The sequence below is a fragment of the Sander lucioperca genome, chromosome 11, assembly GCF_008315115.2.
Source record: "Sander lucioperca isolate FBNREF2018 chromosome 11, SLUC_FBN_1.2, whole genome shotgun sequence".
NCBI lineage: Eukaryota > Metazoa > Chordata > Actinopteri > Perciformes > Percidae > Sander > Sander lucioperca.
The window spans coordinates 13,700,750-13,725,941 of NC_050183.1; the positions used below are offsets into that span (position 1 = coordinate 13,700,750).

General features: G+C 39.0%; 1 protein-coding gene across 2 annotated transcripts; it reads right to left on the minus strand.

Annotated features, from left to right (window-relative positions):
• Window positions 1-10,131: 10,131 nt before the first annotated feature.
• LOC116059140 (sterile alpha motif domain-containing protein 9-like) lies at window positions 10,132-24,262 on the minus strand. 2 transcript variants are annotated; one of them, XM_031312099.2, is made up of 6 exons: window positions 24,024-24,262; window positions 23,443-23,583; window positions 23,277-23,332; window positions 14,864-15,587; window positions 14,371-14,644; window positions 10,132-13,844 (listed from the first exon to the last, which is right to left on the minus strand). In XM_031312099.2, the coding sequence occupies exons 4-6, from the start codon at window positions 15,575-15,577 to the stop codon at window positions 10,216-10,218; spliced, it is 4,617 nt and encodes a 1,538-aa protein (XP_031167959.1). In that variant the 5' UTR covers window positions 15,578-15,587; window positions 23,277-23,332; window positions 23,443-23,583; window positions 24,024-24,262; the 3' UTR covers window positions 10,132-10,215. The 2 variants fall into 2 exon arrangements, with proteins under 2 accessions (XP_031167959.1, XP_035863251.1); XM_036007358.1 differs by lacking the exon at window positions 23,443-23,583.
• Between the last annotated feature and the right edge of the window lie 930 nt (window positions 24,263-25,192).

Genomic DNA, 25,192 nt, shown 5'->3' on the forward strand with positions numbered 1-25,192 from the left:
CAACAGAGAGGGATGGAGATGATGGCTGCAGGGAACAAACACAAGGAGAGGTAAGTACAAGATTTTCTCAGAGAGCTTGTAGCGAGTGTCACAAGGGTGGCTGAGACAACAATCAAGCAAAGATGGTGAGTAGATCCGGGGTTCAAATACTGGGCTTGATTGTAGATGACTGGCAGGTGTGCACGGCGGGAGAGGTGATGGTGGAATGACAGCAGGTGTGCGTAGTCAGCTGGCAGTAGGAGGCAGGAGGGGAAGGGGGGAAAAGACAGGAGACAAAGAGAAAGGCAGGGCCAACAGAGAAACTGACAGTGGAAAACAAAATAGGAACTAGAAAACTAGAAAACAAAACAGAAACTCACAACCAGCCGACCCCAACCATCACACAGGCTATATCTATCCTAAACAGTAACTTCTGCAACTTTGTTTTAGCTTTGTGCCATAACTAAATAATAATTTGCTGTCTTCTGTTTGAACTCTCTTCTATCCTCAGAGCATCTATTTCTGATAATTTAATTTAAATCATACTAGCATTTTCAGGTCATTTCAGAAAGAGAACACTAAACAAACAGGATAAAGGCAGAATCTAATCTTTCTATTGCTCTTTGGTTCACCAAACAACTGAATGGTACAAGACAGCCACCCTGTGGACATCAATGGGACAGACTTAGTTTTTGGTGCCTGCAAACATCAATGTGGCTGAACACAAGTGGAGAATAATGTTTTGCAATAAAACCACAATGTCACCAGTGGAGAAGACGATAATGCAGCAGTCAAAGCATTCTGCATATAGTGTTTCAACAGAACTGAACTTACCATTAAGTCATTAATTATATATTTTGTTCTGTTGCTTTAAAACAACTGAACCTGTATGAAATAGAGTTTGAACCACCTTATAAATGCTACCTGTTAGAAAATAACACTAGTGGCTGTGTTGGGGATTTGCTCCAGGGGAGAGGATGAAATATGATCTAGGAAGTCCAGTTTGAGAAAAACATTCGTGATGCATGTTGATCAGAAACCAAAATACAGCACAGCGGTTTATAATGACAGACTTTTACAACTCTGGGAAGTTATAACTGCAGAAATCATTTTATTTTCTGTCATGACAATCACAAGGTAACTGTATTAGATACAGGTTACAAAGTAATCTTCCAGGAAACCTTTTTTTTTAATCAACATTTTATTAATATTTTACTTTTTAACAGACAGAAAAACACCACATAAGACAGCCAGACAACAAGACAAAAATACAACACAAAACAAACACTACTTTATGTGACTACCAAAATACAATGATTAACTCTTTACAATATAAACAATATTTGGTTTTATCAACTTTTTAAACACTGGTTGAAGCATTATTTGGAAGTTTTGCAATTCATTCAGATATGTAGGTTTAATACACACTGTTCTCCTGTGGATGAACTGAATTGAGTTAATAATTAACTAATACAAGTATCTGAGTTAGCAAGCTAGGTAAAATAGCAAGGGTTAGCTGAGGCAGAAACACGTACTGGAGCTTCCCAATCTGTCCTCCCCTCTGGCTCTCAAATTTGATTAAAGCACATAAGATTTATTTTTTTTTTGCTACAACAAAAGATTGTAACTACACAAAGCTAAGAGTAGGCTATAGCTGGGATTACTTGTGTTTCTTGCCCTATGTGACCTTTTTTTTTTCTGATGTCACTGTGAAACCAGATCTCAGCTATTAACTTGTAGTTGCCATAACAACTACAAAGTTGCCTTAACCGTTTAAAACTGGACAAACCTGATCTCATCTGATAGCAGCAGCAACAATAGTGTGGGTAAGAGATTACTCACACACACACACACACACACACACACACACACACACACGTCAGGTATTTAAGATGTTATCTTAACACATGATAGACCTAGACCAATCCCAGCACAACAGAGTGGCACCACACAAATGTAATATAATGTTTCCAAACTGTATTTTTTAAATCACCAAAAAACAAACTTCAGCTCCAAAAGTTGGCTACATACAGAACTAAACAATGCACATTCGGAAAAAAAAAACAATCACGGTATGAAATACCAACAAAATAACAATCTGTATGGACAAAATATTCTGCCAAACTTCAAATCTGATGGGCAGAATAGACCTACCAATCACAACACGTTTAATAATGTTAATGTAAAGTAAAAACAACAAAACGGAATTATTTAGTGCTGTGTTAATGGATCTCAACAGGTTAAGTCCTCAAAACAAGTAATAGTTCCAAAAGTCAGCTAGAATAAAACAAAGTACATTCAAGAATAGTCACAGTATAAAGTTTCAACAAAATTTAAATAAATAAGCATGTGTGGACAAAATATTGTAGTGACAAAATAGTGCCAAACTTCAAATCTTTATACAATACCACAACAACATATGAACTAAGGTCCCACCTCTGACTGGGCAGGTTAATAAATAGACCTACCAATCACAACCTAACATGTTTAATAATGTTAATGTAAAGTCTGGATCTTTTTGTCTTTATGAAAATGGGCAATATTTTCACTGCTAAGAACTGTATCTTATTTGTAAGTTTGGTGAATCTGCAACAGATAATGAAAACAAACATAAGTGGATAACAAATGTTTATAAAAGATTAAATGACATAAAAAAGAATATAAAAAAATGTGTAAACATATACAGCTAATGCTACAGGATTGGCATTCAACCCTCCAATCTGTTTTACATGTCATTTGGCCATGTGTTTTCATTAGGTGTGTTTTTTTCTTTCTTTGAAATTTATTGTGAATTTATATGTGAAAGAAAGCAGAAAATCAGGTCATTCAGAAAACAATAATGGTCTGAGAGGGCATGTATGCCCTCAGGAACACACCGTGCTCAGACAAGGATACGCAATGACTCCAGTTATCTTGTTTAGAGTATTCAGTATAATATTATTCTATGCAAACAGTTAATAACAAGAAGAGAAAGTATGTAAATCAAAATGTCTCTAACAATGATAACCTATACATCTTAACAAAACACATGATTTATTTTTATTTTTTGACATGTCCGAAAAGGAGTGGGAAAAATTATACACTTATTTAATCCCACACTTTCTCAACAAAACATTTTTATTTATTTAACAAACTTTCTCTGTCATAATTTTTCTTGTGTTTTAAATTTCATCACAATGGCTGTCACACCTATTTTTCACTTCGTACAGTTCATGTGTCAGTAATTTCCTGCACTTGTTTGTAAAAAGAAAAGTCTCATGCTTAACTTCTATACCATAGGGCTGTATAGAATACCATTTTTTTGCACTTCGAAGCTAAAGTCGGAATCAGAATAAACTTTTTGCCGCAGGCTTTTGAAATAAGGCTTTTTGACTGTCTGGCAAGTGACAACCGCTGCAGTGTTTGTGAATGAATGCTCAGCCAGCCAGTGACTCACTATATTGGCATTATGCACAGCTGTACTATCTTTAACTTTATCAAATCGCCTGGAAATGACACTAGGCTGCTACAGTATAACCATACAGGCCTCTACAAACATCAGACTGCTTGCTTGTAACTCAAAATTTCTCAGTTCTTGGCTGAGATGGGTGACATAGCACTGCATAAATTATCCAGCCTTTAGTGGACATTTAGATAGCAGCTTAATACTGACAAAACACCACAGTGAATTTGTTTCAAAAAACAAATGAATATTCGAATCCCAAAACTGAAAATTGAAGAATGAATATTTGAATATTCGGAGCCAGCCCTACTACATTGTATTTGCACTAGGAGATAAATGAATAGAGGTCTGTTTGGCGAATGGCCACCAATGTAAAAGAGACGCCTGTAAAACTGCTGCCAGGACACCTCAAACTGCAAGCAAAGTCGGTTATAACTCTTTTTATTCTGATTATTTATACATCCATGGACTTTATATTTGAAAAATGTCCTTCTAGCTGATTCCAAACCTGTGACGTAACCACAATGTAAAGTCTACGGGCAGAGCGGGATTTCACGGGTGGAGCAAGTAGGAAAAACAACACAAAGTAGTCATGGAAGTAAACCTGGAAGTTTAAGCAAGCGGTGAGATTGTGAAACAAATGTTTCTGCTCCTGTAGAAGCCAGAGGTCTGTATGAAATCAACATGAATTTAAGAAAAACAGGTTTTATTCACAATGTCATGGAGAAGTACTACACTATCCACAATCCAAACGCAACAGCGATGTCTCTGATGAAACTCGCTGTCACCATGGAAATGTTTACCAAACCCACGAACGGCTATAGTGAGCTGAAACCACTGAAGTCTATGCTTGTTTCTGTACACAGTCTTGTACCTTTGCCTTTCGCTGGTTTCCAGTTTGGGCCAAATCAAATGGGATGTCCAAGTTTGAATCTGTTCCAGATCTTACACTGTCATTATTTAGATTTTTTGCAGATATTAGTAGGCTAATCAAAGAATTTATTTATTTTTTAAATGCAGATACATTATGCTGATGCTCTTATCCATAATTCGGCAAAGACAGAATGAAGTGGGTTCCTAAATCCAAAGGTAAGGAGGTCAAAGGTCAGTATATATTATATATATATATTTTTTAAGATTCAAATCTTCAGTCAAGAAGCCCCCGAGTTGATGTCATTTTGTCAGACGAATACAAGCCACCAATAACAGGGTCATATTTTATTATATACTTATTTCAACTTTTCCGTTCTTCATGTGATGGAAATGTGATGTTTTAACATTACAGAAGATGAACAAAGACAATACACAGTAAAACATACTTAGTAAGAGAAAAATGTATTCATCCCGAAGAAAATTGTTTTGCAGCAGTTGCAGTACAAAGGAGAAGAGTGCCAACATACTGTAGAGTGCAAGAACATGAACATATGAACAGTAATCAGTAAGGTATGTAATCTGTTAGGCTATAAGAATGTATTATGTGGGGCAGCTGCTCTGCAGGTGAGCTGGACTGTAACTGTGTGAAGGAGTGAATAATATATTTGTCATCATCGTAGGTCAGGTGTATTGCAGAAAGACATGTAATAATCTTGACCGTTTCTGAAAACAAAAATAAACAACATGACAAATTAAATTTCAAAAGTAAAGTTAAAAGAAAATAATAAACTAGAAAATTCCAGAAGAAATGTTGACAGTGTGCCTACTACTCAGTGCACATCCGAATAACACTGGCTAACAGTAAATCTGCTGTTTGACACGGCCTACAGTAAAGAGTCTCCATGATAGGAGGAGGAGTTTGTTTGGTTAGTGAGTCCACACGGCAAAATAATATCATCACCAGAGAGATAAAAGACTGGCGAACGCATTGATGTGGTTTGTATGTTTGTGGTGTCAAATATATGCGACACAGAGCAGGTAACAAAAAGGGAACCAGAGCGAAAAGTTTAAGTCCGGTGGATTCCATAGGTACGTGTCTGCGGCCGGCACAAATTTTCCCACATTTTAACCAACCATGATGTATGAAGAGTGAAAACTATAGGGGAGAGAGCAATTTGTTTGGAAATGTTTTGGAGAATTGTACTGCAGCTTCACCCTCTGTCCTCCCCTCTGGCTCTTAATATTCCGTCCCCATACACGCACATTGGAAAATCTGAAACGGTCTGAAAATTGGACGATACATAAACTTTGATTTGGTAGAAACCGTGCTTGATATCAGAATGCCCATTCAGCCCATTAAAGGCCAAAGTCTTGTCTTCGGTTTAAACTTTTAATTATATTTCTACATTAAAGTATGACGAATCGGTATGGCCCCAAAGAGGGGTGGTTTTGAGCTATGTTAAGCGATTTCCCAAAGATTTCCCATTAAAGTCAATGTGAAATTTTGCGCAGTTTTTTGTTGATTTTGTGAAAACCTCGCTGCAAATCTCTTAGAAAAGTCATAGCACGCCATTCCTGATCATTACACACGTTTTGATGTATTTCATGTGCATGTAGTGACAACGCGCCGTGAATAGTAGAGGGACGGAAATGTGGAGGAAGATGAAGAATAATAAATATGGGGATAATAGTCATTGTGCCGATTGCTGCTATTGCAGCACATTGGCACACTGAATTCTAATACAGACGTGTATACATGCAACACCTTTTTGAAGCTGAAATTTTGAAATGTAATTTGTCTTTAAAATAAGTCAAAAAAGCAGTGACTATAGACAAGCGTAGCAGCAGTACATGCTGTACAAAATGAGCTCAGATGTTCTGATGTAATTCATATAAACAAAAATTAGTAAAACTCTACAACCCCCCCCCCCCCCTTGCTTTAAGTAGGAATATCTCTTATGTTTAGCTTTATAAGATTGTGAATATTATTTAGTCGTGGCTATCCCCATAAACCCAGTATACAAGAAATTAAAATCAATGAGGTTCGGGCAAGACAACATGTTTACATCCCTAAAAAATAATTTCAAGTATTCCCCTCTACCTGAGAGCTATTTGCAGGAAAACACCCACATTAAGCAGCACCCTGGTTTAAACATGCAACCACAGCAAATTAGCCCTTTATACTTGTAAAAGACCTTTTTCACCGAAGACATTTTGACTTGTCACCGTAGGAAAGAACAGGTCTAAATAATGTAATTAATGATGGCTGCATTGCATTCCTCTGCTTTGATTTCAGGGTCCTGGTATTGTGCATGCTGGCTTACTGTCACTCTCACTGGAACACTTGAACACAACAGCACCTTCATTAGTGGTATAAGTAACAGGCTTTTCCTACTATAATGAAGTCAAAATGTCATATCACACTAAACCAGTAGTATAAAAGCCTCAAATTTCTACAGAGTCAAAGTTACATTGATAAAATACAACAATTAAGACAGATCCCATGATGGGATTTTTGTTTATTGCGTAGTTATGTTCTTTATGAATACATACATTTCAGTGGCATGTCCAGACTTTTTATTACTGGGGTGGCCCAAGTATGATTGGGCACACACAAACAATTAACAGATAATAGACCTACCAATCACAACACAGTGGGAACACACAAATAATATAAAGCTTCCTTAACAAAGAAAGTGTAGCTCCAACAGTAGGCCACATACATAATAAAACAATGCATGTTCAAAAAACAATCACAGTATGAATTACCAACAAAATAAAAATAACAAAACCTGTGTGGACAAAATATTATGCCAAACTTAAAATCTACATACAATACAACATAATATAAAGTAAGGTTCTGGCTCTGACCAGGCAGATTGTTAAATAGAACTACCAATCAATCTACATACAATAAAACAACAAAATATAAAGTAAGGTTCTGGCGCTGACCAGGCAGATGGGTTAACAGACCTACCAATCAACAAATACAAATCAACAAATGTTAAAGTATGTTTTGTCAAGTTAAACAAAAAATATAAAAAGTGCTAGATTAATGGTCTTCAACCAATTAAGTCGTCAAAAAGAAAGTGTAGCTCCAAAAGTCAGCCACATACAAAAGAAAACAATGCACATTCCAAAACACAAACACAGTATTAAGTATTAACACAAGTAAAATAAGTCTGTGTGAACAAAATCGTGTGGAAAAACATTGTGCCAAAATTAAAATCTTCAATACAAAAAAAATATGAACTAAAGTCCCACTTCTGACAGGGAAGATAAATAGACCTACCAATCACAAGACATGTTTAATAATGTTAATGTAAAGTCAAAAAAAGAAAAAATCAAAATTATTGAGTGCTACATTATTGGTTATCAACAGGTTAAGTCTTTAAAAAAAATTGTTGCTCTAAAGGTAGGCTTCTTGCACAATAAAACAATGCACATTCAAAATACAATCACAATATAAAGTACAAACAAAATGAAAATAAATAAGCCTGTGAAGACAAAATACCATAATGACAAAAAGGTACAATACTTAAAATCTACACATGATACAACAATTCAGATGACCACTCCCTGATACATTTTAAGCTGGCAAACAATTTACTACGGCAAAACCATGTCCTTATGGAGAACTTGTGTCCACAATCAATCACATTTCTCACACGAGAACAGAAGATATAAATTCCATTTTTCAACATTACCCTTATCTAGTCAATAATATTTAACAATGTGTGTTTAATAATGTTAATGTGAAGTAATAACAAAAAATAATAGTTGAATGCTAGATTAACGGTTCTTAACTGGGATCTGGGAGATCCAGGCCTCCTTGATTTCTTTTTCTTAATTTAAATGAGCAATAGTTTCACTGTGATTTGTACTTGTAGATACATTTATAGCAGACAGTTAGGTTAACAAAAACAAACCAACAAAAGTGGATAACAAATGTTAAAAAAGATTATATTGCATAAAAAGAATATAAAAACAAACATACAGCTAGACCTACAGCATTGGACTTTGACCCTGCAGTCTGTCTTACATGTCATTTGTTTTTATGAGGTGTGTTTTTTCCATCACAGTGGCTGCCACCCTATTTTTTCACTTTGTACACTTCATGAGTCACTGCTTGTTTATACACTTAACTAATATATTATATTTGCACTTGCAGATAAATGAATAGGAGAAGGTTTGGCAAGTTACCACATCCAACAACAAAATCAAAAAACAAAAACTCCTTAAAGTGGATGACAAATGTTTACAAAAGATTAAATGGCATAAAATAATATAAAAACAAATACAGCTAGACCTACAGCATTGGAATTTGACACTGCAGTCTGTCTCACTTATCGTTTGATCATGTTTTTATGAGGTGTGTTTGAAATTCCATCACAGTGAGTCACTGGATACCACACCTATTTTCACGCTGTACATTTCATGTCTCAGTGCTTGTGTTGTACTTTTGTGTCTAATCAACTACCGTAGTTTTCATATTGGACGTTATATGCCAGGAGTCCATTAATCGCAAAACCAAGTTAGAAAGAAACCTTTTCTCTACTGAAACCATGTCGTATTCCACCAATAAGTACAGGATGAACAGGGATTTTCAGAGTGCCACAATTGGCAAACACCTGTCCTTCCTCGATAAATCCACTGACTCGATGAAGGCGGCTTGTGATTTGCTGTTGTCGCCATTCCACCAAAGTTGTGCCAAGATATCACAAGGAATTTTAAATGTCCCATCCAATTTACGTTTAGAAATAACCCTATCAAGTCCTTCTCCTTTTCCTAAGTAGAAGTGGGCAATAGTGCTTCGCTTTCTAAAAAAAAATGACAGATGTTTGCGGGATGAGTTTCGAATTGCAGTCACATAGGTCCCAATATCAGTGTTGTTCTCAATTGGACTTGGCCAGAATAACAGCAGAGCCAGGTAGTACGGGTCTAGGAAGGGATACCCCAGTCCTACATCTTGCAGTGTTTTGCCGGTCTGTCTGTGTTTGTGAATGAATGCTCAGCCAGCCAGTGCCTCACTATATTGGTGTTGTGCACAGCTATACTATCTTTACCTTTATCAAATTGCCTGGAAATGACACTAGGCTTCCACAGTATAACCATACAGAACTCTACAAACATCAGACTGCTTGCTTGTAACTCAAAATTTCTCAGTTCTTGGCTGAGATGGGCGACATAGCGCTGCATAAATTCTCCAGCGGTTAGTGGACATTTAGCTAGCAGCTTAATCCTGACAAAACACCATAACACCAAAATTGAAAACTGAAGAACGAATATTCAGATCCAGCCCTACTATATTATATATGCACTTGGAGATAAATGAATAGAAGTCTGTTTGGCGAATGTGCCGTATCTGCATCAGACAACAAAAACAAAAACTGAAAAAGTGATGACTTTTTTAAATTAAAAATGTAATGGCATAAAAAGAATATAACATATAATAACATACCAATGCAGCTAGACCTACAGGATTGGAATTTAACCCTGCAATCAGTCTTATTATTTGCGCAATGTGCTTTTAGGAGGTGTGTTTTGAAATTCCATCATAGTGAATCACTAGATACCACACCTATTTTTTCACACTGTACAGTTCATGTCTTAGCTCTTGTGATTCTCTTGTGTGCAATCAACTACCCTAGGTTTTTAACCTGACACGCCAGACGTTTTATTAACACAGAACCATCTCTGAAGCCATCCTTGGAAACTGTCTGGAAAAGGTCATGTCTACCTAAACCATGCCCGTAGCTGCCAGTGGCCCCTCACGTGACGCTGATTGTTTGAACAGCTGGTTGTTCTGACACAAACGCCTTACTTAAAGTCTGACAAGATGGATTTTCACATGATATGTGATCCTGCGATTTTGCGTGCTATGGTGATATCGTGAGAATCTAGCTTACCTTGCAAGGTAACTAGTTTTCATACTGGATGTCATAAGCAAGGGGTCCATTGATAGCAAAACCAAGGTAGAAAGAAACCTTTTCTGTGCTGAAACCACTTCTAATGCCAGCAATGAGAGCTGGACGCACAGGGATTTTCAGTTTTCCATAATTGGCAAACACCTCTCCTTGCTCAATGGTTCCGCTGACTCGATGAAGACTGTTGATAATTGCCTTGTCTTTAAATATATCTCCATTCCGCCAACGTTGTGCCAAGGTATCACGGCGAATATCTTTAAAACTCACATCTAGCTTGAGTTTAGAGACAAGCCTCTTGAGTCCCTCTTCTTTTCCCAAGAAGAGGTGGGCAACAGTGCTCCTATTTCGAAACAATGAAGTCAAGCGCTTGCTACATGAGTTTCGGATTGCTCTCACATATGACACAATTTCTGTGTTTTCCTGCCTAGGACTTGGCCAGAATAACAGCAGAGCCAGGTAGTATGGGTCTGGGAAGGGATACCTAAGTCCTACATCTTGCAGAGTTTTCAAAAGTAGGGCAGACAGGTGGCTTTGGCTCTGTACATGTTTAGATTTTGGTTTTAAAAGGTAAAGAACTATGTTTGACACAATGTGATTGATTGTTTCCTTTGTCTTTTGTTTTTGGTTGATAAATTGTTGTTGTTGTTGTAAGAATGCATAGCATTCTGTGATCCTCTCAATCTCTTCGGCAGGTCTGTCCAAATGCTGAAGAATCCCTGCAAATGTATCTGCTTGCTTCTCTTCAAGAAACAATCTTCGGTCTTCAATATCGATTTTCAAATTAAGATTAGGATTGTTTTGCCGTTCTTTTTTTATTTCTGCAGGTGCCGTGCAAAAATGAGTTACATACTGTTTAAAAAGACCACAGACGGTCCAACGATCCTTTGAATCATATTCTGATTTGTTCGCTTTTATGTATGTGAAGTAACAGTCAAGAAGTTCAAATGTCTCTTTTACTTCAGTTTTCAGACTGAGGAGGAACGGTTCATGCTCTTTGATGATCTCAACATATCTGTTGTTGATCTCATTCTCTTCTTTATGCACGCTGGTGATTGGGATTGCGTTTTGCAGGAAACTCTGGAAGTACTTCTTCCTCATCGGATCACTTTTCTCAAAGAACGGCAATCTGCTCAATATCTCAAAGACCAGGAAAGCAATTTCCAGCACACCCACATAGCCAGACACATTATATGACTTTCTTTGGTAGTCTTCTGATTGATTATCAGCAGTTTCCTTCTCTGGTTCATCCTCTGTATTTGCCAGCTCTTGAGCCCTTTTAAACGCTCTGATAGCGTTATCTGCTGTTTTAATGTTTGTGTTTAAGTCTTCTGGATTGCGTGATGTCTCCTGCTTTTCTCTTTTGTTGTTAGATGTTAAATTGCTTCTGTGAATCTGCCCAATTGTGTCCAATGTGAATGGATTTTCGTTTATCATCTTGGCTTTTTCAGCCCATTTCACAGCCTCTGAAAAGTCACGCTCATTGATGTACAAATATCTTGCCAGTGCCTGAGGAATAGATGCACTTGTCTCAAACCTTGATGATGCTTTCTCAAAGATGTCTTTGACAGTTTGTCTCCCTCGCTGTTTGTGGATTTTGTCTATGAGAGGAGAAAATGGCTCTCTATCACCTCCATTTTTTATGCGCTGCCTTTCAATCAACATTTGCTTAATTGAGAGCCTTTCTTTTAGAAATCCAACACTGAAGAACAGATCACAGTGAAGAATATCCATTGTTATATCACTTACTTTCCAGCTGTACCTTCTCTCCAACTCTTCCAGGCATGCCGATGCTATGCGGTGATGAAGGATTCGGATTCCTTTGTATCCTCCCCATTCTTCAACTCTTTCTTCAACAAGAAAGTTTGAATATGGCTCCATTCTGTCCATAACACTGTCACCTAGCCATTGAATCCTTTTAATCCCAAAAAAATCTTCACAGAGTGAGAGAGAGATTTCAGATGCTGCCACATAGGTGTTCAGTAACGCTAGAAAGGCAAAGAGTTGGGCCTTCTTTGAGCTTACATCAAAGTTCTCCAATGTGTAACGGGCAAGATCATCAATGTACTTTTTGTCAAAGTTGCTCTTCATGATCATGAAGCTGTAAAAGTTTTCAGGTTTTTCATGAGTTTCTTTGAGCTCTTTGAGTTTCTTTTCAAACTCTTTCCGTTCTTCTGGTGTCAATGAAGAAGTTATGTATTGACTCTGTGTTGGGTCATGCTGTCTGTATTGCTTCTTTGGGCTATGGACACGAACACAGTTAAGGATGATGACTTTGCAGTTTGGTTCATTATCCACATTTATTTTTAAGCTATCTTCTATTGCAGCTTTATGTATGCAGCTCACAAGATCTTGAGGATTCTCGGTTTCTTTTAAATCATCGACTAACAGCAAAACTCGAGATGGTTTCTCACTTTCAAGTTTCATGAGCTTTCTGACTTGCATGGCAACTTCTGTTTTTGGCAGTGTGTTGTCTTTCAGCACAGCACACCTAAACTCATGACGTAGATCCCACATCAGATGCATTGCTAAGGTGCTACCACCACAGCCTGGGTGGTGAAACAGATTGAGCAGAACACACATGTCTTTTGAATCTCTTAACTGAGACCTAATCATCCTCTTGACAGTTTTATATTTATCCCGCTTGACAAATGGCTTGTCTTTGTCTTTGTCACAGAAGTAGAAGTTCCACCATTTGACTTTGCCTCCTCTGTAGAATTCTTCCTCAACTTTGATTCTGAAGTCATGAAACTCTGGACTGTTTTCATCGTAAATGTTTTCACACTGATTCAGACATAATATATCTAGAGCTGTCAATAAGTCTTCGTCCTTCTGCTTTAGAACAACAAAACTGGAGTCAGAAGAGGGGAGCAGCCTTCCAGATGACTGATTGAATGGTCCCAGTGCCATTACTGTTCCATTGACCTCGCTGAGGGTCAGCTCATATATAGATCGTGGGTCGATGTCAGACTCACACTTTTCTTGTATCAGCTCCCTCCATTTTTCATACGTGCTCCGAGATCCACAAATAGTGATGATGCTTTCCTCTTCAGTGTGTTTTATGAAGGCCTTGTAGATGTCAAAGATTGGGTCTTTCTCAGTGTCCACAGGTGAAAGTAGAAGGAATATGATTAGACATTTTCCATGGAGAAGAACTTCAGGGTTGCAAATGAAGGAAACCAACTGCTCTACATCTCTGCAAGTTTTCCTCAACCAGTTCTTGTAATCTAACTCCTTGTTTGAGTCACTGTCAAGGTCATTTCTGCCATTGCAGAAAACCCAGCTGGTCTGTTTGTAGAGGTTAAGGTTCTTAATCACTGAGTCAGTCTGTCCTTGATATTGTGATGGGATGTGCTTATTGGCCACCCTTGATTCACTGTAGGAATGACACAGTCCACCTGGCGCAACAGAGCTGGGGTCAAAGTCTAACACACAGAACAGTTTCAGCTTATTCAGAAACTGGAGATACTGCAATTGTTCTGGACTGCTCTTGTTCACAACAACAACAAATCTGCCATAGTTGTCCAGTGAGTTCCCACCACAAGTTAACAAATTATTTAGTTTGTCTCCCTGGTTTGCTTCTTTCTTCAAAATGTCTTTTGAGAGACACGGCTGGTTCAGTTGACCTGTATGAACAGTAAAATAAATGCTTTATTAAAAGAAAACACACAAAACACATTTTAGGTTAAGGCTGGTGGCAAATCCTATTAAAAAGTTGGTATTTTTTTTTATGTTTAGTAATATCGTAGAACAGCTGGTCGCTGTAGTTTTTATTAAACAAACAGGAGAAATTTGTTTGGGACTGTTTTCAGCGGCCGTTTAATCTACCATCTTGGTGCTCTTGTGAGTATTTGGGCAGCAGGAAGGTGTGTGTGGGATTGACTCAAAATATACTACAGTGTTCATGGTAATTTACACAGGTAGAAGTTATAGGCTTTGATTACTTAGGTAATTCTTGTTTGTTGAATCAATTCATTCACTGGTTTTGGGATTAGTTGACAGTAATTTCAAACATTTAATAAAATGTGAGTCAGCATGTGACAGAAAACTTAAAATAATGCAGATTATAAGCAAAATACTAACTAAAAAATATAATGTTTAGGCCATGTTGTTGCAACTAGACTATTTGAATATATTTTTACGTTGACTTACCCATCCTGTTTTCCAGCTGAAGAGCAAGTTCACGATCGATATTTCGTAAAATGTCTAGTGTGACTCGTAAAGCCTCCTTCTCTCCATAGTGTTCAGTCATTAATTTAGCGGTGTCCATAGTGTCCTTGCCCTCCAGTTTACCTTTCGGAATTGATGTATTTGTGGATTTAGTGTATTCATGGAAATGAAATCTTTTTAGGTCGTCTTTTAAAAGGTTGTCAAGGGTTTTCTGGATCTCCACAGTGATCTTGGGTATGTCTGGTAGAACTGTGGTCTGCAGGAAGAAACGGATGTAAATTTAGTGTAAAGTTCAAACAGTAATCACTGTCTACATTTGTTGAAATCATGAGGGTTTGTTATGCCTTTGTGTTAAAAATGTAATGCACCAACAACTTAGTTTGTTGTTGTGAGTGTACTAATTAAATTGCTTTATTACCAGGCTGGATGCAATATTTTAAATACTTAGACATATAGAAGAACATATATACTTAACCACAACAGTTTCTTTTCTCCTGGCCCCCAAGTCCTTTGGCTTTGGCAGCTGCATTTCCTTCTTCTCTGAAGCTTCTTTAAATGGCAGCTGAGACTTTTCAAATTCTTTTCCCACCATTTGGTCTGTTTTTGATTCTGGTTGTTTGGTTTCTATGGCCTGAGCCAGACTCAGTTCAGGTTGAGTGGGGTTTGGAGCTTCTGTTTGATCCGTGCTGGTGTGAACGATGGGTTGCAGTGTCGGTTCTGGCTTCTCGTTCAAATGATGGAGTTCTGCCAAAATCTTTACAGCAGGACCATTTTTCACTTCCAGGTCCAGAAAATCCTGCTTCTTGAAGCAAACAAGGCAATCTCCGGACACATCTTCTTCTTCGAGACGTTCTGCATATTTGCTATAGACCTTCACATGCTGCAGTAACCACTGGGTCACTTGCTCCTTTGTCCAGTTTTTCACATATGCTGGGAACTGTGACTCATGTTGTGATCCTTTTTTCAGACTTTCTAGATAAGATGTGATTTTTACAGCAGGACCGTGTTTTATACCCATATCCAATATGTCTGTCTTTTTAAATTCTACTAAACTCTCTCCGGACACTTCTTCTTCACAGAATCTGTCTGCACAAGTCTCATGAACTTTGACCTCTGTCATCAGCCACAGGCGGACATCTTTCTCGGTCCATTTTTCAAAAGGCTGAGAGAGTGTCTTTGTTGTTGTCATTTTGGATCAACTAAAAATGAAACAGTCGAGTAAAACATTAAGATAACGAAAGGCAGTTATAAAGTATAAAGTCTTAAAAAAGATGTTAAAAGAAATGTCAGTGATATCAAATCATTGGCCTTTCAGTAGAAAATTAACAAAGAGCACTTGCAAGTAATTTATAATTCTACTGGTACCTGAAGATCATGTTTTATAATAAGTTATATTACTTTATAATAACTTATGTATTTCATTTCTTATTAATATTGTTCATAAACAATTATGTCAACACAGATTTACTATTCCAATTAAACTGCATTTCAGGGGGATTTATTCTGATTCTTTCTGATTTATTCGGATTGATTGGTCGCTGTGGTTGCTCGATTACAGCCAGGTGCAGATGCCAGCGGCGGGGTCTGATACTACCGCCGTTCGCACCCGCACTATGATTTGTGCTGGGTGGGTTCAGGTTGCTGTAGTCGCTGGCTGGGGGATAGCTGTGGCTGTGTCCCCGGGGGGGTAGCGGTGTGTGCTAGCTGGCCAACATAACATTAGATTAGTCGACTACCCATACAGCGTACACATACGTTAAGTGGCTAATTTAATTGTGGGTAAGCCAAGCGCTGTTATCCATAGTCAAATCAATCATACTTAAAATAACTTTATGAGCGTGTTGAATATTGTTGTAACATGTATGGTTTAGCCACCAAGCATGAGCCACTTGTCAACCTTGCACATAAGCTGGATCACTATTAAAATATGTAAATAATTAGGTCTCTTCTGTATTACTATTGAAAAATAGCATGTAATTTATGAAAAAATGACGTGGCAGAAAGAAATTCTGTATTAGAGTTATTGAGTATAATTCTGTTAGAAAAATTATGATACATACTTTTTCTCTTGTTATTTATTAAACTGATTGCATAGAATAATATTATACTGATTACTATTTTTTCTCTCTGTTAAATTAAATTAAGTTGTGGATGTGTGTGGATATTGTTAAAAAAAACAAAACACTGCTTGAACTCACAAGATCACATGGGAGCCACTGTTTTGTCCTTGTCCGAGCACGGTGTGATGCTGAGGAAAGAACAGGCGTTCCCTGACTAGATAAGGGAGATGTCATCGACTCTGACAAGATAACAACTGACGACATCAAACTCTGTATCATGATTGTATTACATTTCACTTGTTATTATAAAAAGCGGCTGTAGAGAGCTTTTCGTTAGGTCACTTCTGTGCTCATGCTGCGAGTACTGTAACTGCCTCCTTGTGTTCACAAGTAAAAATTAACTTTGATATAACTTCAGTGGTTCTGTCTATCCTTTTATAATGTAAATTATTCTTATAAATTCTTTGACATTGTATGATTTACAATTACTCTCTGAATCATCCACAGAGTTTTTTTTTTTTGCCAGCGTCTCTTCATTGTCTCTTCATTCTTTGCCCACAGAGCCAGCCCCACACTGATTAGGCAGGGTAAATTGGGATGAGCACACAATCCTACAACACTGTCTTTGGGGAAAATCTACGTCATCCACAAGCGACAGCAGTCGGCGGGGACGAGGCAGCCGGCAGCTGCCTTCAACCTCCTACCTAACAGTCGGCTCTATAGCCTAGTTTTTATTATACTAATAAAGTGTTTTTAAAAAAACCAAAGATACATTTTTACGTGTAAGTAAGTATTAGCCTCACGCTAATTTATCAAGACTAGGCCTACCGGCTAAACTAACGCTAGCTTCATGGCAACCTCTACACCTGGCGAGTCCCCACTCCCCCTCAGGATTTCCTCGTTGTTTAATAATACAAACAAAGAAATTGCTGACCTCAGGGAAGATGTTCGTCGGCTTTCCGAGGACTTAAAAACCAAAGATGCTTTGTTAACCGCCTGCTTGGACGTGGCTCATAATCAGTCGCTCCGGATCTCATCTCTCTCGGCGGCCTTCCAGGATACCGCGCCATGGGACCCAGCTGCCTGCCCACGCCCATCGTCCTGCTCGACACCGGTTATCAAGCCACCCTGGACTGAGGTGGTTTGCGGCCGAAAGAGAGCCTCGGGTAGGGGTCCATCGCCTCCTGCCCTCAGCCTCTCCAACCGCTTCAATGTCTTGTCGGAGTCGGAGCCGGTGGCGGCCAGTGCGGCTCACCGGGCTCGCCCCGCTTCAAAGCAGACTGACCAGCCGTCGTCACGGAAGACGATTGCTACCGCGCGGCGAAAGCTTCTGAGGGATGCGGTAGTCAGACGGTTCAGTGGCCTACACTGCCTGGATCGGCCAGATGACAACGTTCCTCAAAAACAATCCCCACAACCGAACGGTAAGCAATCTTCCTCTTCTTTTCCCTGCCCATCTGAAACCGACACTGACTGTTTTGCTCCCGTCACCGGCTATCCACACCCCCCCACTCCTCGTCCGCTCTTCCCCCTAACCACAGTAATTATTGGGGACTCCATCACTAGAGACCTACGGTTTCATAATGCTGTCACACACTGTTTTCCTGGAGCCAAAGTTGCAGACATCCTGGCTAAAGTTATGGACCTGATACCCTCATTTCCGACCTCTATCAAACGCATCGTGGTCCATTGTGGACATAACGACATGTCCACTCGGATTCAGGAGTGTGAGCGCACAAGGCGAGACTTTACCACTCTCATTGAGGCTTTAAAAAGCACTGGGAAGTCGGTTTTTATTTCGGGCCCACTTCCATCTCTAGGTCGCGGATCATGCCTCTTTAGTAGACTACTCTCCCTTAACACCTGGCTCCAGCTCACATGCAGCATTCACAAGATAGGTTTTATTGACAACTTCAATCTGTTTTGGGAACGTGGCTCCCTGTTCAGCAGAGATGGGATTCATCCCAATACACGCGGAAGCCAGATGCTACGTGGAAATTTGCACCACGCCCTGCATACCCAGACCTCTGATTGACTGTTTACATCCCGTAAACACTCCCACAAGCACACTGACCAGACACACTCTCCCAAAGTTAATAATCAGAGATACAGCGCTACACGCCCCTCTGTGCTCCCTTCAGAGCAATCACCCATTCATAATCCCATAACCACCGTGTCTGTCCCCCGACTGAGACCGATTAAACAAAACACTAACAAAAGAGGTGCTATACTAAACAACCTAATTGGAATTAAAACAACCACTGCAACGATAGAACAGAATAGGAAAATCAAATGTGGACTATTAAATATTAGATCTCTGTCATCGAAAGCATTATTGGTAAACAAATTGATATCAGATAACCACATTGATTTATTCTGCCTCACCGAAACCTGGCTGGGCCATGACGAATATGTTAGTTTAAACGAAGCCACTCCTCCCAGTCATAATAATACCCAAATTCCACGAGGCTCAGGCCGAGGAGGGGGAGTTGCAGCCATATTTGACTCGAGCCTGTTAATTAATCCTAAACCTAAACTAAATTATAACTCGTTTGAAAGCCTTGTTCTTAATCTTCAACACCCAACATGGAAAACAGTACAGCCAATTATATTCGTTGTTGTTTACCGAGCACCAGGTCCATATTCTGAGTTTTTATCTGAATTCTCAGAGTTTTTATCATGCGTAGTCCTTCAATCAGACAAAGATGACAGCAATAGCCTTAGTACTGCTTTCAATTCACTGCTAGATTCTATTGGTTTCAGTCAGAGGGTGCATAAGGCCACGCACTGTTTTAACCACACCCTCGACCTTGTGCTAGAATATGGCATCAAAATTGACGATTTAATAGTATTTCCGCAGAATCCTTTATTATCAGACCATTTTTTAATAACTTTCGAATTCCTACTACCAGACTATACGAAATTAAATAAAAGTTTCTACACTAGATGCTTATCTGACAGTGCTGTAGCTAAATTTAAGGAAGATATTCCAACAGCACTTAACTCAATGTCATGCCTTAATATAACAGAGGACCGTTATGTTAACTTTAGTCCCTCCCAACTTGATAACTTTGTAGACGCTGCTACGGCCTGCCTACGGACTACTTTAGACTTGGTTGCTCCTATCAAAAAGAAGATGATGAAGGAAAGGAAACTAGCACCTTGGTATAACTCCCAAACTTGCAAATTAAAACAAATCTCACGAAAACTTGAAAGTAAATGGCGTTCCACCAAACTGGAAGAATCTCGCGTAGATTGGCAAGATAAAAAATTAAAATTAAAAAATTATAGGAGGGCCCTCAGAAATGCCAGATCAGACTACTACTCAATACTAATAGAAGAAAATCAGAACAACCCAAGGTTTCTTTTCAGCACTGTAGCCAGGCTGTCAAAGAGTCATAGCTCTGTTGAGCCATCTATTCCTATAGCTCTGAGCAGTGATGACTTCATGACCTTTTTTAATGATAAAATTATAACAATTAGAGAAAAAATTCATCACCTTCTGCCCACAGCTTTTAACGGCTCACCATTGGGCGCAGGAGGGCTAGAGAGAACAATAAGACCTAATACTTATTTAGACGGCTTTTATCCTTTAGACCTCCAACAATTAATGTTAAGGGTCTCTTCAGCTAAGCCAACTACCTGTCTCTTAGACCCCATTCCAACGAGGCTACTTAAAGAAGCACTACCCGTGGTCAATACCACATTACTAGATACGATCAATATGTCCTTATTAACGGGTCACGTACCGCAGTCTTTTAAAGTAGCTGTTATGAAACCTATTCTGAAAAAACCCGCCCTCGACCCTGAGGTCTTAGCCAACTATAGACCTATATCTAACCTCCCCTTTCTCTCCAAAATCCTTGAGAAGGTAGTCGCTAATCAATTGTGTGACTTTCTGCATAGAAATAGTCTTTTTGAAGACTTTCAGTCAGGATTTAGAAAGCATCATAGCACAGAGACGGCACTGGTGAAAATCACTAACGACCTTCTAACTGCTGCTGACAAAGGACTTGTCTCCATACTTGTCTTATTGGACCTTAGTGCTGCATTCGACACTATTGACCATACCATCCTCTTACAGAGACTGGAACATTTAGTTGGCATTAAAGGAATCGCACTAAGCTGGTTTAAGTCCTATTTTTCTGAGCGATCCCAATTTGTTAATATTAACGATAAACCATCCAAATACGCTAAAGTTAGCCATGGCGTTCCTCAAGGCTCAGTGCTTGGACCAATTCTATTCTCTTTATATATGCTTCCTCTAGGCAATATTGTTAGGAAACACTCAATTAACTTTCACTGTTACGCAGACGACACCCAATTATATCTGTCAATTAAGCCAGACGAAAGCGGTCAATTAGCTAAATTTCAAGCGTGCATTAAAGATATAAAATCCTGGATGACCCACAATTTTCTGATGTTAAACTCAAACAAAACGGAAGTTATTGTGCTGGGACCCAAGCACCACCGAACTTCATTATCTAAAGATATAGCTACCCTAGATGGTATTGCCCTGGCCTCCAGCACTACCGTCAGAAATCTAGGAGTCATTTTTGACCAGGATCTATCCTTTAACGCCCACTTAAAACAAACCTCTAGAACAGCCTTTTTCCATCTTCGCAACATTGCCAAAATCAGGAACATCCTCTCGCAAAACGATGCTGAAAAACTAGTCCATGCATTCGTTACTTCCAGGCTGGACTACTGTAATTCTTTACTATCAGGCTGCTCAAATAAGTCCCTCAAGACCCTCCAGCTGATCCAGAATGCTGCAGCACGTGTTCTGACAAGAACTAACAAAAGAGATCACATTTCTCCTGTATTAGCTTCTCTGCATTGGCTTCCTGTAAAATCCAGGATTGAATTTAAAATCCTTCTCCTGATCTACAAAGCACTAAATGGTCAAGCACCATCATACATAGAAGAGCTCTTAGTACCTTATTGTCCCACTAGAGCACTGCGCTCCCAGAACTCAGAGCTACTTGTGGTTCCTAGAGTCTCTAAAAGTAGAATGGGAGCCAGAGCCTTCAGCTACCAGGCTCCTCTCCTGTGGAACCAGCTCCCAACTTGGGTTCGGGGGGCTGACACCGTCGCCACATTTAAGAATAAACTGAAAACCATCATCTTTGATAAAGCTTATAGTTAGGGAGTGAGGAGTTGCAGCATAGTAGAGTAGAGGGAGGCAGGAAGTACAAGCCCGTTCCGGCAGGGGAGAGTACGAGCCCGGTCCAGGGCCCCTCTCTTTAGCCTGCCTCTCTTAGTTATGCTATTATAACTCTAGACTGCTGTCGGAAGCTCCTTCCAAGGACACAATGAGCTGCTCCCTCCTCTCTCTTTTCACTTGTCTCCTTTTGTGTGCATCTTAGTCCCAGAAATGCCTGTTACTAACCTAGCTCTGGGGAGTTTTCTCCCCGGAGTCCCTATGCTTCTTCTTCACCCAGAACATCGCCTTGGAATTGGGTGGCACCTACACCGGGGTCCTGGGTGCAGCTGACGCTATGGACTTACTACACCCTGCTACGCTCTGCGATTCCCCGCAGTGTCCAACTGCGTCCTGCCGCGTCCACCCAGGCTGCTGTGCCACACTACACCCCGTAACGCCCTGCTGTGCCCTACTATGACATGAACTACTACGACTACCATTGTGATCACTGTTCCACTATCTTTATTATGACTATTATTGCCACCATTCACCACTCCCCCAACTGGTGCCATCAGACACCGCCTACCAAGAGTCTGGGTCTGTCCGAGGTTTCTTCCTAACAACAAAGGGAGTTTTTCCTTGCCACTGTCGCAATAGCTACTGCTAATGCTTGCTCTTGAGGCAACCACTGTAATAGTTGGGGCTTCGTAAACTACAGAGTTTGGTCTAGACCTACTCTATCTGTAAAGTGTCTCGAGATAACTCTTGTTATGATTTGATACTATAAATAAAATTGAATTGAATTGAAATTGAATTGAATTGTTTGATTGTCTATTTTCTGTATCAATGTTAAGTGGCTAACTAAGTTGCTGACTAAGCAGATCAGGTAACCCTCCCTTTATTACCAAGTATTAACCTGGTAATTACCTGGTAATAATATTACATTATTAGGTAACTACCACTGGTAATAAGTAGGTAATTATAGAAAAAACTACAGCTGAAGTACGAGGTAAAACCGCAAGTATTACTCGTCAATTCACCAAAGTACCATGTAGTTCTGACAGGTTTAGCTTGGTAATAATTCAGATAAAATTGTGTACTTCCTTTGAAAATAGGCAACTAATTCTAAGTTCCTTAATACCCCCTCAATTACCCAGCTTTATTACGAATTTAGTTATCTGGGGTTTATTTTGTAACAGACCAAGTTTGGGTGAGTACTTTCTTTGAATTTAGAAAGTACTTTCCAATTAATTACTTAGTTTTGTAAAGTTATCATTCATGGCTATATGAGCTTTATTTGATTTACCTTAGAAAATATGAAACATTACATCAGTTACTTACCTGGTAACACCCACTGGGTGGACAGTTTATGTCTTAGTAGTCAAGATAGAAAATCTTCATAAGTACTGGCTATTTTCTTGTAAATATGTTCACAATTTATTCAGTACGTAGGCGGAAAATAAAATGTAAAATTATGTCTTGTTTGTTTGCAGGTTGTTACCAGGATACCTATCCAGGTAACAACATATCCTATTTGTTTATACAAATGCCTACCCAGCAGCTGGCATAGTATCCTGGTTAAAATTCAAAATGTGAGATTACGAGGAAGTCATTGTTCAGTTTTTACATACAAAAATTCTCTTTCAAACATACAAAGAATGAGCAGACAGTGAATTTCTCACCTTTTGATGTTCCTGTACACCTCATCAGACTTGATTTTGGCTGCTGGTCTTCTCTCCTGGAAGATGAGAGGTGTGATATTATTGTGAACAGAAATTTAACTGACCAGTCATCTACTTACTGAAATGTTGCTGAGATGAATACTGCACTACGCACTAAGAGTTACACCTCCTGAGTCCTGTGATGTCTTTACGTCAGTGATCGCCAACACACCTATCCCTGAAAGTTTGGCCCATCCCTGTCACACCACTTTCGTGACAAGTGAGAATGTAATAGACCAACATGCCTGCACCGTCCTTTGTTCTTGTACTCTATTGAATACAAAAATTCAAACCGGCATCTTTATAACATGAGTTTATTACAATACAACTAAGAACACGACTGCCACAAAACCTGATGAAATCTTAAAAAGAAAAGAAACAAAACAAGAAAGTGTATTATAAAAGTGTAAACAAGGGGATTACTTAAACAGTTTAATTGCATGCTTTTCTTTTTCCTGTAGTCTGTGCTTGTCAGCCACCACCCATTCTGATAGATAGCGAGGGGTTTGGACACTACACTTACATTTTTGTGGTAATGTACAGTCATGTCTACATCTGAATAGTGTCAGAATACTGTGTTTTACTCTACCTCTACCTTTACTTCACCGACTGATACATTGAGCCATTTCCTGCCAGAATCTTCAAAATTAATAACCAATAGCAGTGCAAAAGCTTATTTCAAGAATGAGCAGCCAGTGAATTTCTCACCTTTTGATGTTCCTGTATGTCTTATCAGACTTGATTTTGGCTGCTGGTTCTCCTGGAGAGGTGTGATGTTATTCTGAACACGAACTGACCAGTCATCTATTTACTAAAATCTTTGCTGAGATAAATACTGCACCACGCACTATAAGTTATACCCGTGCTGTCTTTACCTGAGTGATCGTCAACAGCTATCCCTGAAACTTCAGCTACTTCCCCGTTGCACCATTTCCATGACAAGGAAGAATGTAATAGACCAACATGTTTCCACCCTCTCTTATAACACTAAACAAACAGGATAAAGGCAGAATCTAATCTTTCTATTGCTCTTTGGTTCACCAAACAACTGAATGGTACAAGACAGCCACCCTGTGGACATCAATGGGACAAACTTAGTTTTTGGTGCCTGCAAACATCAATGTGGCTGAACACAAGTGGAGAATAATGTTTTGACCATCTGGTTAATGCAGCAGTCAAGGCATTGTATATATGTGCACTACCGGTCAAAAGTTTGGGGTCACTTAGAAATTTTAATTCCACTCCATTACAGACAGAATACCAGCTGAGATCAGTTGCATTGTTTTTTTAATCAGGGCAGCAGTTTTCAGATTACATTATGTGCTTACATATTTGCAAAAGGGTTCTCACCTGTTGAAGAAAGAAGTGGCAGATCTTTAATGCAATATCTACATTGCCCATTATCAGCAACCATTCATCCAATGTTCCAAAGGCACATTCTGTTTACTAATCTGATATCATTTTAAAAGCACATAAAACATTGGAGAACTCTTTTGCAATTATGAAAGCACATAATGTAATCTGAAAACTGCTGCCCTGGTTAAAAAAGCAATGCAACTGATCTCAGCTGGTATTCTGTCTATAATGGAGTGGAATGGAAATTTCTAAGTGACCCCAAACTTTTGACCGGTAGTGTATATACTGCATATTGTTTCAATAGAACTGAACTTACCATTAAGTCATTAATTATATATGTTTTCTGTTGCTATAAAAACAACTGAACCTGTATGAAATAGAGTTTGAACCACCTTATGAATGCTACCTGTTAGAAAATAGCACTAGTGGCTGTGTTGGGGATTTGCTCCAGGTGAGAGGATGAAATATGATCTAGGAAGTCCAGTTTGAGAAAAACATCCGTGATGCATGTTGATCAGAAA

Bases quoted from the DNA above. Each gene is read 5' to 3' on its own strand.
- LOC116059140 (XM_036007358.1), bottom strand. From the start codon at position 15,577: ATGACAACAACAAAGACACTCTCTCAGCCTTTTGAAAAATGGACCGAG. The intron at 14,645-14,863 runs GTTAAGTATATA...TTCTTCCTGCAG, and splicing joins GGAGAAAAGAAACTGTTGTG to ACCACAGTTCTACCAGACAT. The intron at 13,845-14,370 runs GTAAGTCAACGT...CTGTTCATACAG, and splicing joins TCAGCTGGAAAACAGGATGG to GTCAACTGAACCAGCCGTGT.